Source organism: Malus sylvestris, chromosome 12 (assembly GCF_916048215.2).
Source record: "Malus sylvestris chromosome 12, drMalSylv7.2, whole genome shotgun sequence".
NCBI classification, from domain to species: domain Eukaryota; kingdom Viridiplantae; phylum Streptophyta; class Magnoliopsida; order Rosales; family Rosaceae; genus Malus; species Malus sylvestris.
This window is the reverse complement of record NC_062271.1, coordinates 18,764,022-18,782,342: the sequence shown is the minus strand read 5'-3', so window position 1 is coordinate 18,782,342 and position 18,321 is coordinate 18,764,022. Positions and strand designations below refer to the sequence as shown.

At 39.3% G+C, this 18,321-nt stretch overlaps 2 protein-coding genes across 2 annotated transcripts; one reads left to right on the top strand and one right to left on the bottom strand.

The window, feature by feature from the left end:
* Positions 1-651: 651 nt before the first annotated feature.
* On the bottom strand, positions 652-5,184 carry LOC126594014 (importin subunit alpha-9). The gene is made up of 11 exons (XM_050260211.1): positions 5,019-5,184; positions 4,414-4,633; positions 4,090-4,243; positions 3,636-3,738; positions 3,192-3,376; positions 2,822-2,901; positions 2,533-2,683; positions 1,796-1,877; positions 1,642-1,700; positions 1,245-1,559; positions 652-969 (listed from the first exon to the last, which is right to left on the bottom strand). Exons 1-11 carry the CDS (start codon positions 5,068-5,070, stop codon positions 805-807), a joined length of 1,566 nt encoding a protein of 521 aa, XP_050116168.1. The 5' UTR covers positions 5,071-5,184; the 3' UTR covers positions 652-804.
* Positions 5,185-16,158: 10,974 nt separating this feature from the next.
* On the top strand, positions 16,159-18,229 carry LOC126592992 (lipid phosphate phosphatase gamma-like). Its single transcript, XM_050258827.1, has 2 exons — positions 16,159-17,170; positions 17,950-18,229. The coding sequence occupies exon 1, from the start codon at positions 16,483-16,485 to the stop codon at positions 17,149-17,151; it is 669 nt and encodes a 222-aa protein (XP_050114784.1). The 5' UTR covers positions 16,159-16,482; the 3' UTR covers positions 17,152-17,170; positions 17,950-18,229.
* Positions 18,230-18,321: the final 92 nt, after the last annotated feature.

Sequence of the window (18,321 nt, the reverse complement as noted above, 5' to 3'; positions counted from 1 at the left end):
ATATATATATATATATATATATATATATATATATTAGTCTATTCTGGAAAATAAAATGATCATTAAGTTGAAATATGAAAATATTTATCGACTTAAACCAGAATTTCTAATTTTTTTGGTTGGAACGGTTATGTTGCATGGACACGGGAAAGCAAGTATATGACAATTAAAATAATATATGAATTAAATATGTGTATATATATGTGTGTGCAGGGATGGATTCGTGATACTATTTTTTTTTTTTACACAATTTTTGAACTAAGTTATGTCTGGATGAGTGACTTTCAAATCTTAGAAAATTTAGACTACGTGACGAAGAAATAGACTACAAAGTGGCATTAAAATGCACCTTGTACTCATTGCAAATAAGGATTTTGTAAATGACTTCGTTCAAGACCCATTTTTGCCAACATATCTCGAGTAATTCCTACTCGAGAGGATGCCAACATTTTTTTTTCTTGTAGAATACAAAAGACAGCATTCTTTTGTAATTCCTGAATTTTTAACATTTTAAACAAAGAAGATTGGGTAAAAAGAGAAAAATGTGTACGAATATCATTTTCTTTGGGAGCAATAAGAATTTTCTGTGGACAAAATTGTAAGAATTTCTTCAATCGTGTGAGAAAATTTGGAATCTCTAAAATCAAAGGATAAATCATAAATTGTAATCGTTTTCCTCATATTTAACGAGAAACCACTTGATCATCAAAACTTTACATCTCTTACAACAATTCATCATCCATGGCATACAAGCATGGAAAGATGCAAGATAAGAACCATTGGAAACCCCATGCAACAGTCTGCCTATTCATCTAGCCCATAGTCCTCCCCAAAGTACGTATCCACCAGACTATTCGCCATATTTCGCAAGTCCTCGTTTTCATGAAACTGAAATCTTTCCATCGCTTCGATCCCATTTTCTTTCTCAACAAGCTTTGGGCCCTCACCGTTCGGCATCCCTCTCAAAACCTGCATGAACTAGCAATATAAGAACCACCACTTGTCTTCTTTTCTAAGATAGAGGATTTATATTGTGGTTAAGTTGTCAAGGATTTTCATTACTCACTCTGGAGTGGCAAACTTTCATTTACGGTACAACATTTCATATCAGTTTATGAAAACAAATGTACCTAATGAATCATTCAGTAGTCACATAACCAATGTTACTCTGAACCATATTCTGTAAACTCCTCCAAAAGTGAAACGTACAGTGTGAAGCCAATATTTCGTAGATGTTTGCTTACCAGCTCTGTGAATTGTAGTCCGAGTCTTGCAGCTTCAGTATCAGCAGAGTTCACCAAATCAATGAAACCAGCAAGGCATCCTCGACCAACAAGTGAAACCAAGTGCTCCAGAATAAAGTTCGGTTTTCCATCACGTTCTGTAGGTGAAATAGGAAGAACACAGAGGTTGCCTAGTACATATGCTACTTCCTTTCTTATATCAAATGGTGCTGTGGAAAGAAGGCGTAATAGCACCAGCACCGCCTCACTTGAATATATTAACTGCTTGTGCTCTACAGAACCAGCTGCTATATTAGATAGCACCCAAGCTGCTTCCTACATTAATGTAAGTTGAACTTTGAATAAGCATGGGTGAGTAAAAGATCTATCTCATAACATTAACGACAAGCTTATATACCTTCTTCAGGACCCGGTGCTCACTATTCAAACACTTCACCAGGACTTCAATTATGTTTCCTGAAAATTTCATCATTATACATATAAATGAACTTGTCTTATAAATACGTGTTCAGAACAGTTACAGTTTCCCATCAAAGGGGTAATGGACTAGCCTGTGATTTCATGCCCAGGAACGATAAGAGCTTGTGTTGTCTGTGAATCACCAGCTATAAGGTTACCTAAACTTCTTAGCACCTAGATGGAACCCAATTGTCAGTACGATCCATATACTAGAAATATTCATCTCAAATCCATGTACTCTAAACAACTTTTACAATGCCATCTCCTCATAAATGGATCAACTTAAGATGGTACATCATATATCACGTGAACTCTGAAGATATGATACATGATAACTAAAAGATCACAGTTTTTGCTCAACAATGGAACCGTGTCATACTTCTCTAAATTCCCTTGTCAATCTCACAATAAGAAAGATAGAAGGGCATATACAAACATGTAGTATTTGATGTTCACCTCGATTTCATCATCAGGATAAATCTAGAAGCATCTTATAGCTCAAGAAACACATAGAATCTGGTTTTTCTTTTGGGTTAGGGCAGGGTAGGGGATATTGGCACTTGACATACAACTCGCATGTGGTACAAAATTTCAAGAGAAATAGCCAGAGGGTAGGTTTCTGCAGTGGGAACAAGTACATCCATACAGATAACAAATAAAGCATAGCGAATGATAACTTGAACTAGTACAGCCATTAATCAAATAAAACAATCAAAAAGGTAAATTGTTATAACCTTCAATTTGATACGTATAGTTGCTCAATGAGCCATTATTGAAAGAAAGAGAAGGTCAATAAAGAGCTTATGTATACATTTAAATTCCACCTTACCGGAATAAGCAACTGCAAACTATGGGATGTTGCCAATCTCTCCACGAGCAGTTGAAGGACATCACTCTTCACTAGCATACCGGTGGCAAGATTTGAAAGGGCTGAGAGATACACAACCACCCATGCTACTTCAGTTGCTAACTCATCATCTCTGAATTCAAGAAAAAGTTTATGGTACACTATCATCATAAGGAAAGGCAGTCCAAAATTTTAATGACAAGAAATCATGATGACCAGAATTAACTATGGTGTAAATGCAATCTACTTAGATTGATGAACCACAACTTACGATTTTCTCAAGTGTCGAATAAGTGCATCCAATACCCCATCAACTCTAATGAGCTCCGTTGTAGCCTTTGGATTAGGTCCCTGCATATTTAGCAACCGAGGTTATGTTATAAGTTCTTCTCAAAGATGATGTGTAAGTCCACATTGATGGTGGTATGTTGCCAAGAACCAAAAGAAAACAAAGTGAAAAACGAAAAGAAACACACAATAATGGTGCAAAAGCAAGGGGTGCTGAATGTCACACTAATTTCCAGGTAAGAATGGTTACTCAGAAATGGGGCAAAGAGGCCACAGAAGTCCAAAAAGAGCTCGAATTGTGAAGAAAATGGCATGGTGCTATAAAATTGTTCATGAGGTGAATATTTTAGCACCTTGATTAGGTTTGATAGTGCCCAAGCAGCTGTTCGCACAGTTGAACCCTTGTTTGGAAGCATCATTCTTGCAAGAGGTAGTAATGCACCTTGAGATAGCAAAATACTTCTCAGCTCTTCCCCTTCACCAGCAACGTTTCCCAATGCCCACGCACATTGCTCAGCAACAGGCAGGGAACTTTTTTCTGCAAAAGACGTGCAACTATATCAAAAGGGCCATCTGATCAGACAGCTTAAAATTCTGCACTAAGTATTGCATGCCATGATCTCACTTTGAAGTGGTACTTCAAAAGGTTAGGTGGTACCTTACAAGCACTACCGACACCAATATCACATTACATATGCAAAGTATAGAGCCAAAAGTATCAGCGAAGATAAAGAAAATTAAACAGGAGAAAGTAATTGCTATTGCGATCTAAAAGGAGCACACAAGACATTACTAACCTCCAAGATGAGCAATAAGCAACGGTAAAGCGGGCAACAAAGCTTTTGTTTCCTCAGGTTTCCCCGCTGCTATGTTCGTGAGGCACCAAGCCGCCTCAAGCAACTGCATTATATTAAAAAATAAAAATAAAAAAAAAAGGTGAAAGAGGCAGAATATATCCTTAATTCTTACTCAAGAAGTTTCTTAATTCCAAATGATTTCTGAAAACATTCACTGGCGTATGATACTTTAGTGCCCAAACTCCATAGGTGTGTCTGATGGGTTTTTAGAAACCAGAAGTTCTGAAAGCTGCTAATTACTATGGAACCTAACAGCAAATAACATAAAAGTTCCTCCTTTCCCCTTTTTCCTTGAAATAAAGTTCCATAAAAGCACTACTTATCAAGTCTATGTTGAATATACAAATTAGAATAATACCAAATGAAACCATATTATACGAAAAGTTGGTTGAACCTGCTCGTCTGGAGAGCCAAATGAAAGACATTGCACTAATAAAGTTATTACTCCAGCTTTAAGGGCAGCTTCAACAGGAGGGAATTCTGATCTTGACAGTAAGCGTCTGAGTTCACGAAGGGCACTCACCCTCTTTTCCAATGCACCTTTTCCCCTACAAAGTACACAACGACAATGGTGTTTAATGGGGTTGCTTTGAAGAGACCATTGAACGGTTTCATGTTTCATATCTTTCGATGAAGTGTTTCATGTTTTCACAAAATTGAGCCTAATGTTCCTCTAAAATTCTCTCAGTATTAATGCAGACAAATTAAATTCACATACTGATATGCAACCGCAGACTTCAACCCTTCCACTGCTGAAGAAGTTTGAGCCTCCAAGATGGATTGCTCTTCATCAATGATCATTTCACTCTCAACCGTATCATCACTATCTCCGCTAATCCCCACTCTGCACAAGCGCTTCGCACGCACCAGCAACTCTCTTCTTTCCTTTCCTACAGAAACTGCTTGCTGCCGCCTTCGCTGTCCCGCAACATTGGCAACTAATTTTCCACACAATCACAGAACAACTAAATACAGCTCCAAAAAAATTAACAAAAATTACAAGTAGTCCGCTCACTCGCAAGACCAATGATAAAAAGTTCAAAACTTATGTATCTAATTAATTGTCAAGAGGTTTAGGACCTCAAAGAACAGAACCCAATTCAACTAATCCCCTCTTTGTTCTTCCTTAACATTTACTTGCTTGATTTTCCGTTTGGATGCCGAGAAAAAAAGGTGGGAAAATTAAAGAATCAAACACTGAATTGAACCGAATCCACAAACCACAGAGACCCAATACAGAATTCAAAATAAATTCCATGAAAGTTTGATTTTCCAATCTATTTCCTTAATTTATGAGCAACCCAATAGCGTTGAAGAACTTACCCGAGGACTTGATAGGGTCTCTTCTATGGGAAGCCATACTCTCATCCGCCATTAGAGAGAGATAGAGAGTTCCGAAACTAGCTTTAAAGCCTAGCAGCAGAGAAATGTACGAATTACGAAAGGAGGGTTTTGAATTGTATTTAGGAGGTGATGACGTTGCCGATACGCTTGTGGGTTTTAGGCAATTGGGCCGCCCTTGCCCTGCCTTTTGACAAACCGGTGGAGTTACGCTTAGAGCATAGTAATTTGTTGTTGCTCGTGTAAAAATACATATCCCCTTTTAGTCGATTTCCGACATTGAATCCATTGTTAATTAAGAGCCTGTGCTTTTAAAATAATTAAAAGTTGTTTTGGTGAAATTGTTTTTGTAACCAATTTTTAATAAAAATACAAGTAAATTTTGGAAAAGCACTTAAAATGCTTCTTGGAAGAAGCACATAACTGGTGTTTCTTGTAAAAAACACTTAAAGTGCTTTTGGAATACAAAAACATTTTCTATAAAAGTGTTTTTAGCTATTTTAAAATCATATTCAAACGAGTCATAACCTTGTGTGTTAAGGCAAACCTATGGAAATACCCCTTTATCATTGAAAAATAGACACAATGTAACTTTATTGCATTGGAAAAAAAACTATGTTGTGGACCCTCTTATTAGTGGATTATCTTGGGGAAAGAATTAATATTTGTTTGATTCTTTTCAATTACTTTTAGTAATATGATAAATGCCAACATTAGTAGGACACTAAGGGTGCGTTTGGTACGTGGGACGGGACGGGACGGAACGGGACGAGGCGTTCCGTCCCGCGTTTGGTGCGCCAAAAATTGGTGGAACGGGCTGTTCCACGGGACAGATTTTGGGTGTTTTTGCGTTCCACCTCCCCCCTGGAACGGGTTTGTTCCACGTCTGTGGAACACAATGTTTTACCATTTTAAGACAAATATACCCCATGTCTTTTTCAAAAATTACACCTTCGTTCCGTCCCGTCCCGTCCCGTCCCGTCCCGTTCCGTCCCGTCCCGTCCCGTCCCGTCTGCGTACCAAACGCACCCTAAGGGCCCGTTTGTTTTGCTTCACTAGGTTTCACTGGACTAGACTGGACTAACTTTTAGTCTAGTCCAGTGTTTGTTATCATGCAAGCTAAGATTAATGAGATTAGCATGGACTCGCCAGTACTAGCAGCGTCACTAGAGGTTCTTAGCTAGACTCCTTGAAAACCATGAGACTAGCTAAGACCTGCTTCGTTCCTCTGTCGATTGTTTGCTTCCCTTCGCCAACTCCACCGAAAAATGGGTTTGATTTTCCCAAAAAGAAGCTCGATGACTCTGCCTTTGAATCACCACGCGCCTACCGCACATACATTGGGAAAGCCTGGACTTTCACACATTCTGCCGTTGAATCATCGACTCAACACACCAACTCCCCTAACATGTCTCAAATCACAGGGCTCCAGCTCTAAGAAGAGTCTGGGTTGGCCAGATCTGGGGCCCGGGAAGATAACGGTGAATTGACAAAAAAAACAAAAACAAAATCGCTCAAGACTTTAGGTCATTCTTGAAGCTCAAGTGTAGGAGAATTAGAGCAAGTTTCTTCATTTTTTGTGACTTGAGATAGGAGGCAGAGATGGAGAGGGTAGAGAAAGAGGAAGACAGGGGACTGAGAAAAATGAGGAAACAGAGAGGTTTCTAGAATTAGAATAAAATATGAATTGAATGATATAATATTAGCCAACAGGATCCTCTTCGGATCCTTTTGGTAAGGATCCTAGGAATCTGTGAATCGTGTTCGTTCGTCGTACATCGTACGGTCAGTTTTTATCAAGTACTATTTATGTTTATTTTTAAATAAAAATATTTAAAATAATTCACTGATCCCCGCGATTGATCCATATATAGTATGGTCTTCCAGCGAGGATTAACAAAGCAGAACCACTAGTGACCCCCTAATGTGGATTAGCCAAGTAGGGTCAAGATAATCAGGTAGGTAGGTAGTGACCTCCCAACGTGGATAAACCAAGCAGAGTCACACTTACAGAACTATTAGGCAGTGATCACCCAACACAGATTAACCAAGCATGATCACCCCTAAGTATAAATGGCCATAAGGATCGCCCAATGTGGATTAACCAAGCGCGATCCATATATAGTATGGTCCCCCAATGCGGATTAACCAAGCAGGACCACTAGTGATCCCCCAATGTGGATTAACCAAGCAGGGTCATAGTCCCCTACTAACCCTTAATTTACGAAACATTTCAATATGCAATTTGAATCACTTTTTCACAAATATTACCAATCCATGAATCAAATCACATTTGATAAAAATAGATCGATGACTAATTATAAAAGAATCACATTTTAACAGAAAACACATTTATAAAACCATGTCATATCCACAAAGGATATTAATATAAGGAATCGGGTAATCACTATATCACATATATTAAAGTCACTCACCAAGATAAATCCGCAAAGCTTCACTGAGTCTCTAGTAATATTAATTTTAGTAATTCAAATGGTTTAAGACCTGTCGACCAAATGTCAACGGTGGGGTCCACACCCTAGCAATTTAATCTGAAAGATCCGCACATCATAATCTAGATCCGTAATTTCCTAAGGTTCGCATTATGCTCAAAGAACAACATATTAAAATCTCATTGCGATCCGACGGTCGGATCTCAACCAATTGCTAGAATTAGGTGTCAGTTAACAATTTACTAACTTAGAAATTTAATTCTGGAAGATCCGTATGTCGGATTCCCGATCCGTCAGTTCCAGTTATTCTCGTTGGATTGGTGATTCATATTTTGATCAAGTAATGTATCGTAATGAAACTAACTTCTAACAATCAAATTACATCATACAGATATCAATTATGGAATCAGGGCATCCAATTGAACTTAGGAAGACATCATCGGCCCACTGGCCTCGCTTCGCTGCACGTGTCACCGTGGGTGGCGGTCGACCGCCCCAACTAGTCGAAAAATTCAACTATTTTCAAAAATTGATAAATTTTACAGGCAAGTACATCTCAGTAAGGGGAGCAATTTTCATACATGTGGTCAAGGCCAATTCAGTCGGGAAGTGTCCCAATTTCATCCAAACCCGTCGGAAACCCTAAAAATGGTGTACTTCGATTCGTCACCTCCGATGCTCCGCCACCTTTATAGTTTTTTGGGATTTGTTCATGGGGTTGAGATGAGTCTATTGGTGGTGGTTATTGGTTGTATTACCTTCATAAATAGTGGATCGCCGTCGTAGAACCCGCACACCTATTGATGCGGTTCTTCGTGAACCCGAGCCAAATTTTGTCAGTTTTTGGGTGTGTTAGGTAGAGGGAGGATCATGAAACATTTTCCAGGTGGTAGATCACCTTACTTCGCTAGAGAAATGGTGAGAAAGCCGTCGAAATTTGTCAAACCTGTCGGGTCAGGTCGAAGAAAGGAATTGGACAAAATGATACGGTGAGCCTCCCATTTCTCCCTTCCCCTCATTTCTTTTCCTCCCCATTGGCCGCCTCCCCCTCATTTCCCTCATTACTCTCATTTCTCTTCATCCCTGTCTATCACAGCCTTCCATCTCTCATTTCTCTTTTCTTTTCTTTCATTTCAGCCACATATGTGGCACATCTTAGACGCCATCTCAGACTCCAAAAAATTTGGGGTCTTCTAGATAAGGCCAAAATTACATAAACGTCCCTAACTTTAATTGTTAATAACTCTTTTGTGATAACTCCGTTTCACGAATGGTTTACGCCTACGCGTTTGTGAGATTGAGCTCTATTCAAATATATAAATTGTGATCTCGAACAGTCTATGAATTTTAAATAATTAATTTCCAAACTTCACTTTTCGTAACTAGTTTAATAAAAAAATCTAAATTCAAACAAATTAAAATAAATTCTTGAAAAATAATATAAAATCTCAATAATACAAATACGTGGATTATAACAATGAAATCCAAGAACGGGATTTCACAGGTTAGGTCTCCACCAATAGAGGGCATATGGGAAGAAGCACTACTCATAGGAATCAACACACGAAAACTTTGTTATATATTAATTATCCCTTTTCCTTATCAGGATCGAGACTAACAAGAATGGTTGGGGCAACAAACATCCATCTCGTTCATTTTTTTGATACTTGTATAACCATCGAAGACTGTTGAAGTGACTAATTCCTGCAAATTAAAGGGCGTTGAAGACAGAAAAATTATTGGAGTAACTTTTTATCTAATACCAACATGCTTGATATTAAGTAAAGGTCTTTTCTTACCATCCCCATAGTGTACGAGACAAATGTATGCATATCGATTAGAGTCGTATTCTATAGGTATGATTCTACCATATATGTCTTTTTCATTTCGTTGAAAATCGATTTTACAGTATAAACGCTGTGACCTCCCCCTTTATGCCTTACGATAATGATTCCTCTACCATTATGATAAACAACATAGAGGAAAAATGAAAGGAATATCTTATCGAGGTAATCGTACTTGCTTCGGTAGATATGCTCTTCAAGTGCATGAACCCGCTTGGATCACTTCTAGACAAATAGAAGTAGGGTGGTGAGCAATGACACAAAATGCATGCCGTGGTGGAAAAATATAGGTATGCATATTTCCAAACAAACATGTTACTGTAAGACCTACAGAAACACATATGGGTTTGGGGAAAGGATCTCCCAAATATTGGGTAGTTGTCGTTAAACCCGGTAGAATACTTTATGAAATGAACAAAGTAGTACAAAATATAGCAAGATGGGTTATTTCAATAGCGGCATCTAAAATGCCTATATGAACTCAATTCATTCTTTCTGGATAGGAATGTAGAAACAAACGAAAGGGATTTTTGGATACGATCTCAACTAACATTGTTTTGTATAATTTTACCTGAATGGTTTTATAAATGTAATTGCAGCATCCGTACTTGACTGTAGCTTAATTAGACTCGAACTTAATAATAACAAGGACAAAAAACAAGGCACCACATCAATCCCTAGATTCATTTGAAGTTAATTAATCACTTTGTATCCAAGTTAATCTCATGAGAGCTAGCCACCTATAATGACATAATTTTGTGTTGTGATAGTAAGCAATATCAATATGATGGCTACATCTGCAATCCGTACAACAATCATTAGTTGTGCTCCCATGGTGGCCAACGCCAATTTCTACATTACCATGCATGACCGTGAGTGATTAGTATACCTCGTGATGAATGAAGAACAACACATCCTAGCCTCAAGTTCATTTCTGCTATGCCCATTTGTGTTATTGTTTGGCGACCATTTTTTTTTTCGTTATACCTGGAGGAGCATGTTAAATTAATCATCAACTCTCAAGCTTAGAGTCAAACTTCTTGAGTGGGTAAGTTAGATTTTTCAGCCTTCTTAAGATTATCTTTTAATTGAATTCTTTTTTGTTTTATTTCATTATCCTCCCTGACCTTCTTACGATATAAATTCACGAGGAAAAAATTCTCGCATGTTATGACCTATATTTAACTGAGAGGTGCAGCATAGAAAGAAAGAGAGTGGAGAATAGACTTGAGGAATTGGTGTGTTAATTCTCCAGTCCTTGTGCCTTTATTTATAGTAATAAGGAAGGGAGAAACTTGCTCTCCAAGTAATACAAAGTCTATTAGGAAAGATCTTCTAGATCCCAAAGGATTCCTAATCTATCTCTACTTAGGATTTACACAATCATAATATATATTACAACATATGTCACAACACTCATCCTTGAGTGTGCAAATACTCAAGTAGATGACGCATCAAATCTTCAGGCAAATGTAGAAGCAGTTGATGAAGTCGTCTCATCTAGTCGGCACAAGTAGCGAATGCGAGTCTCAAAACAAACGGAAGAATGCATGGGTAGTTAAACTCACAAAACCTTGTTATGGCAAAACCCAAGGTGGGACAAAAGTCCATAGTCAAAGGAGAAAAGTGAGAAGTTGCATTCAGTCAAAACTATATGTCTTTGGGACACAAGCAGAACATACACAAGGGTATGACCAACCTAGGAAGGGTGCTTCGTCAAAACCTAGTCAGGTAGCAAAAACCCAATGGGGAAAATGCTCATAAGTGTAGGGAAAAAAAGTACATTAAGGTCAAGTGAGTATACTTCTAGATACTCCTCCTAAGTTTAACAAAACTTCCAAATGAAATTACAAGCATTGCAAATGAGAAAGTTACGCATACAAATTCCTCGAACAAGTTTTTGGAAGGTAGACTTCGACAGTGGCGACGTGTAGAGGTCGGCAAGGTTGTTTGGGATCAGACTGCTTCACTTCCATATGCTTGGTGTTGACTTATGAGATGTATCATGATTTGGTCGATACATACGGCGTTGTCTTTATGGATCGTTATTGGGACTCAACAATAAATGATAATCGCAGGGAGTTTGAATATGCTCAACAAGAGTTATCGACCATATCTCCATATGATGAGATACAGTGAGTCTTAGAATGATTCAAGGGTTTCGCAGCAAAATGTCTATCTGGTTAACCTCCAAGATATTGCGGTGTTTCTTAATGGTAAAGACATAACCATTAGGGAATGTACCTTGTGCGGTCAGATAGATAGTCTGATCCAGTGAAGCCTCCAAGGTAAATATCATTCCGAAGATCAAGAGGGTGTGATCTATTCTGAGATGCATAGGGATAGGTAAGCCTAAATCCGTAGTAACGGAAAAATGTCTTTAACACCAAATTTGGTGGTGGTGTGTAGGCGTAGTGCTGCTTTATGCCAAAAGATTATTAGCACATAAGATGTCTGACCTAGTGCATTGAGCTAAGTACAACAAATGCCAATTGTACTTAGATATGGTTGCCTCATGTTCCAATTTAGAACCTTATGCTCCATATCTTCCATAAAGGTCTCATTTGCATCTAGCATACAGACGATCAGGGTATACTCGGACATAACACCTTCTAGGTCTAGTTATAGTGGTGGACCATAATATCATCAGAACTAGCTCGAAACTTCAGGTTAAGGTAATGTCGAGTTCTCCCGAGATCATTCATCTTAAAGTCTGACTTTAGGTGCGAGTCAATTTTCTCAACTCTAGCAATTTCGAATTTTGTACACGCAGCGGCATATATCTCTAACTGATCAAATATTCACTTAGACGGGTATACCACATCCACCCAAATAGTTATGCATCCACAAAGTGAATGCCTTATCAGAACTGAGAGGGTGTTATTGTGGTATAGAACTATTTGAATTAGTACATGTATGGTGCGTTTGTTGCACTGGATTATCTCGGGCTGGACTAAGCTCAGGAACTAAGTTAGACTGGCTTAGACTAGACTAAGCTGGATTAATTTAGTGAAGTGTTTGTTCTAGTGTCGGACTAACAAGTAAAATAATATTTTTCTTTTTTTTTCTTTTTTCTTTTTCCTTTACCATTTTCCAGAACACATTATCTCTGTCGACAATGTTCTCCCTTTTCTCCATTTTTTCTTAAAATGTTATCCTCACAACCCAGAATCATTGTCTACTTGATTGGGTTCTTTTGATAATCCACATGTGGAGCCTTTGCAAACAAAGCTTCATCTCAATATTTTGCACATCTTCACAAATTCGTTCAAATAAAAAAAACCCTTATTCACTGGAATTGCGAAAACCATATTCAAATCACAAAACCCAGATTCAATCCCAAATTCGCTTAAATCATAAAACCCAGCTTCGCTGGAAGTGCAAATCTTATATTCGAATCACTAGGGAGAGGAGAGTTCACGAGTGTAGGCAAGCAATGGCGAAGTGAGCAAACGAAGCAAGCATGGAGAGGAGAGTTCGCGAGTGTAGGCAACAACGAAGCGAGCAGATGACAGGAGAGAGGACACGACGAAGAGAGAGAATGGAACGCATCAAGGTTTTAGCAATCCCATGGTTTTTGGGGGGATTGGCTAATACCTCATAGTGAAGGAGATAGTCCGTGTGAGTCTCATTTAATCCCACTTAACTTAGTCCATATGAGCAACAAACACCGGAGTACCCTAATGTCTAGTCCTATCCGGTCTAGTGAGAGTTAACGAGTCCAAATAAATGCACCCGTAGGTCATTTAGAAACTCCAAGTAGGTTTTGTATCAGGATCTCAGAGATACTATAACCACGTTAGTAATGCTGCAATCAATCACAGGGCGTATGAGAGAAGCTTTGCACCACAAGTCGTCATATCGCATTATTTCATTCATCTTATTCGTCATGGATTGATTCTTCTAGTTGACTAATTAGTTATACGTTGACACTAATCAATGGAACGCGCTTCGTTATCGTCACTTTTCATTTATCTTGGTAGTTACCATATAATGAAACATCATCTATGATAATCGCATTCCAATTCCATATCTTATCCAAACTAATATACTAGACCAAGAACTTCTGGTCTCAAGAGTAATCTAGATTTATTTTCATGAAATGGAAAGGATTAAGATATCGACTGAGTGGATTCATTCGTGCCATGTTCTTCCACTTTTAGGGAGGTAAATCCTTCGAACCAAGTGATCTTCCATGCTTCTAGCGCAGGACAGATTGGTTGGCTAGCCACCAATGTACAAAGGTCGACCACAGTAATGGCGTTCCTGCTTTTGGGGACGAAGGTCCGTTGTACATTTGTTACATTCATCTTTACAGGCACATTTGTAGCTGATATATGTGATCTCGTCACTTTTGCTAAATCAGGTGAAATGTCTGGTTATACTCTAACGATCTAGATTGGGATCGAGATGAGACATGATGGAGACGTCTACAATAATTCACATTGTTCTTTAGGAACGTTGACGTTCTTATCTCCCCCTAACGATGTAAAAGTGACAATCCGCAAAACGAGCAATAAAGAGATCGCCTGTCAAAGGTTCTAAGTAACGAATATTAGAAAGAGAATCATAACCAACATAGATTTTCATCCTTATCTGAGGACCCATTTTTTGTATGTAAGGGTGGCGCAAATGGCACATAAATCGTACAACCAAAGACGCGCATATATGTGATATGTCGAGTTTGTATCTGGTAACCAACTGACACGTGCTTTACAAGGTTGGGTTGTGATGGGCCTCAGGCAGACCAACATGTCTGCTTGTAATATTGCATGGCCCCAAACAGAGATCAGAGACTTGGTCTGTATGACCAACGATCGTGCAATTATTTGAAGCATTTAATAAATGCTTCTGCTGGCCGTTCTCAGTATAAACATGGGATACTAGATGTTTAACTTCAAAACTCAACCGACATGCAATATCTTTCAAAAAATTTCGATGTAAATTTTCCAACTTATCCAATTGAATAGATTTGATCAGATAATCAGGGTGGTGAGTCCTGAGCTTATTAATCTGAGCCACTAGTGTGGAGAAGGTAGCTCGTGGACAATAATTACACGTGTGATCAACGTGTAGTAGCATCAACCAATACCATAAAGTATCTAAATGGTTCATAGGGTGGTTGAATCAGTCTACAAATGTCCCCTTGAATATTTGTAGAAAAGATGGAGAGTGCTAAGACATGATATGTTTCCAAGTATGATGTCTTTACTTCTGGTAAGTGGATGCCCAAAATGGCACATTACGGATCATCCTAGATATCCCAAACGTATTCACAGTGAAAATTCCTTTGGAATCTTGGGCTTCTGGCTAACCACACAGTGGGCCTAAATAGGTGTAATCCACTCGTTGGGACGTTCCATCTTCTCTAGAATATGTTTCTGGCTATATTCATAGGAAATGCAAAGGAATTTTACTCCATTTTCTACATTGGTTTCAATATGGTAATAGTGCTCTCGAATATCCTTAAAGCTAAAAAAAGGCGTTCTTCCACAATAAAGTGAGTATAAAGCTTCCCTTTATGGTAAAATCAGTACCATTGGCCAATATAGGGCAGTGCCATGCCCCACAATCAGGTTAGATAAGCCTGAAATGGTTGTCTCGCCTGATATTTTTTCTAGGAATCCTGTGATCTTATTCGTTTTTTTTCGTATATCTTGCGGTTAGTTTTCGTTAGCTACTGTTACTCGCGGGATCTTTTCCTTTTGGGATACCGAAAGCTACGCCAATATGGGTGCGTTTGTTGCACCGGACTATGTCGAACTGGACTAGCTTCAGGGACTAAGCTGGACTAGCTTAGACTAGACTAAGCTGGACTGATTTAATGAAGCGTTTGATGCAGTGTCGGACTAAAAAGCAGGACTTTAGTATTATATTATATAATCTATATCTTTTAATATTTTATTATTAAATTTAATCAAATACTAATATTTTATAATATTTACCTTTTTTCTTCTTTCTAGAATCATCTTCTTTCAACTTTTTTTTCTTTGTTCGACATCTTCTCTCTGTCTAAACCTCTCTTTTTTCTCCGCCCATTGTTTACCTCTCCTTTCTCTGTACCTCTATCTTCTCCCATCTCCCTTTTTTCTTCCGATCCATCTCAAATTACTCTGGCCTCCTTATTTTTTAAAGTTTGAAACTTGTATTTATTTTGTTTTGCCTCAAAGAAAACGACATGGAGCGGGTGCTGAGCTGCAGGTAACGAAGCGAGCTGAAACTTTGTATTTATTTTGGAATTAAGGGCTCGAGGACTTTCTGGGAGAGGGCAGAGAAGTGCTTAGGCTTAAAGCTGTGGTGTGGGGGATTATGATGTTAAGAGCCAATGCCATGTGAATTGTTTCTTTCGGATATATGGGGTGGGCTGTGGTGGTCGTCTGTTTCTCTGCTTTTATTCCTCAGCCGCGGGAATGAGGTGGGACAGGACAAAGATGCAGTTTGTGGCCAAGTTCTTCATATCTTTGTTTTTTAGGTCGGAGGGTGCGACCGATGAGCTTGGTCTGAGCAGAGGTGAATCGGACGACGGAGCTCGTGAGTTCTCCGATTGAAGTTCGAATCGAGGTCTTTGTTCATGATTCAAGGTTGGGGACGAGGAGAGGGAGAAAACGCGAGCAAATAGGAGAGTAGAGGACGTGAGCAGAGATCATTTGAAGGGATTAGCTAGTCCCATGGTTCGCGACGTCTCTCGCTAAGACCGTCTTGCACGGTCCTTAGTCGAGGCGAGTCCGGCTTACTCCCACTAAAGCTAGTCCCGTGAAGTAACAAACATGGGACTTGACTAACTATTAGTCTAGTCCAGTCCAATGAGGGCTAGTGAAGGGAAACAAACGCACCGTATGTGTCCTCCTTTGTATGTTGAATCATAGATAAAAGAAAACTTTCAGCGTCAACGGTTTCTTCAACTTTCTGGAGAAACAAGCACACCATATCCAAATCAAAAGCCAATCATCTTCCCTTTTCAACAATTCTCCAATCCCCACTTTCCCAACTCAATTCCGATCCCATTTCTCAACACCCTACATCTCCCGCTCAGATTCACTCCAACCCAGATCCGGCGAGCCGCCATTTCTCAATCCCAACTCCCATAACCTCGGATTCAATCGCGAACCCAAAACCCAGAAATCCTCTGCCTCTCCCGGCGTCTCCGCCATGGCTGAGCCGTCTCTCAAAGCCGTGACGCTGACCCACGTCCGGTACCAGAGAGGCGACCCACTGGGTCACTTCCTCGCTTGGATTTCCCTAATCCCAGTATTCATCAGCCTCGGCGGCTTCGTCTGCCACTTCTTCTTTCGCCGTGAGCTCCAAGGCATGTTCTTTGCCGTCGGCCTCTTAATCTCCCAGGTCATCAATGAACTCATCAAGGATTTCTTCCAGCAAGCTCGGCCGGAAACCTGCGCCCTGCTCGAGATGTGCGACTCGCACGGATGGCCCTCGAGTCACTCGCAGTACATGTTCTTCTTTGCCACCTACTTTACTCTCCTGACTTACAAAGGGATTGGGCTCTCGGAGACGACGAACAAGTGGGCTGTGATTTTTCCGCCATGGGTTTTGGCTTTGCTGACCATGTATTCGAGGGTTTATTTGGGTTACCACACGGTGGCTCAGGTGTTCGCTGGCTCGGCCCTCGGAGTTTTTCTGGGGGCGGTGTGGTTCTGGGTTGTGAATTCTGTGCTTTACCCGAGCTTTCCGATGATCGAAGAGAGCTGGTTTGGGAGGTATTTTTATATTAAGGACACTTCTCATATACCCAATGTGTTGAAGTTTGAGTATGATAATGCGCGAGAGGCGAGGAGCAAACTGGCTGCCAAGAGTAACTGATTGATGAAAGCGCATTCGGGTACGTGCGATGCAAACATTTCTATTTGTTTTTTTATTCCTGCATTGAGCTGTTGAAGTTATACTTGAGATGCTACTCATGTTCGTTTGGTATATGCTTCGGTGAGCTATGATCGAATGGAATGTCAATACTTTATCGTAGTTTAGTGTTGCTTTTTGATTGTCCAATGGAATGTCAATAGTTTATCGTAGTTTAGTGTTGCTTTTTTGATTGAATAGTTGATTGAGCAGTGATTGAGTACATTGGGGAAGGAGTATTCTTGTTGATTGTTGAATAGAGGAAAGGGAACAGGAGTTGTAGGCTTCTGTCATTTGGTTGTAGCTATAGAGTCATGGACTGAGCTTGGATTTGTGTGGCTTCGTTGTGCTGTTAAAATTTCAAGTGCAAACTTTGTCGGTTTTGGTGTTATTCATGACGAAATAAGTCTCAAAGGAGATTGTTAGAGTCTTGAGGAAGTTGGAAACAGAAGTGTACATGGGAGAGCAGTCTTTATGAAAGGAAGTTATGACAATACACTATGTAATTATATGTAATCTCCTATAGAAATTGTGACATCATAACTCAGTACATGCCGAACCTGGGTTTTTTATAGATGAGCTTCAGAGAACACCCCTGATGATGGTTGATATGTCTTGTTGCATTGCTTTGTTTATGTGCTTAATCCTTTAGCCCTTTAGTTCCAAGGGTGCCTAGCCGCAAAACTGGCATGAAATGCATATTTAGAGCTTAAAATTATTTGCAACTTAGTATTTAAATGCTCTTCTTTTCTCGTTTTCCAGGTAAGTTGCTCAAGATTTCCATCCAATTATTCGGACTTTGCTTGTATGGACAAGATATTATTCGCTTGGTATCGCTCCATTCGAAAAATAATTATACTTGGTATCGCTCAATTCTGAAAATAATTATACTAGAAGCCAGTTGGACGGATCTTGTTTACACTGCTCTTCTGTAATAGGAAAGTTTGAGATTATTAGTTACTTTGTATTGACAATTGTTTACATGTTTGTTCAGCACACATTCAATATAATTTTGCTTAAATTGTTAAGCACACTTTTCCAATTGCGTGGCTCTTGAATTTGTGAATGCTTTATGGTAACTTGTAGGCTCAACTACAATATATCACTAATCAGCGCTCCTATTTGCGTGGTTTG

What these genes read in the sequence shown, in the direction of transcription:
- LOC126594014 (XM_050260211.1), bottom strand. Translation starts at nt 5,070, where the DNA reads ATGGCGGATGAGAGTATGGCTTCCCATAGAAGAGACCCTATCAAGTCC. An exon ending in TTGGCTCTCCAGACGAGCAG is followed by an intron (nt 3,739 to 4,089) that starts GTTCAACCAACT and finishes AATATAATGCAG; the next exon opens with TTGCTTGAGGCGGCTTGGTG. An exon ending in AGCACCGGGTCCTGAAGAAG is followed by an intron (nt 1,560 to 1,641) that starts GTATATAAGCTT and finishes ACATTAATGTAG; the next exon opens with GAAGCAGCTTGGGTGCTATC.
- LOC126592992 (XM_050258827.1), top strand. Translation starts at nt 16,483, where the DNA reads ATGGCTGAGCCGTCTCTCAAAGCCGTGACGCTGACCCACGTCCGGTAC.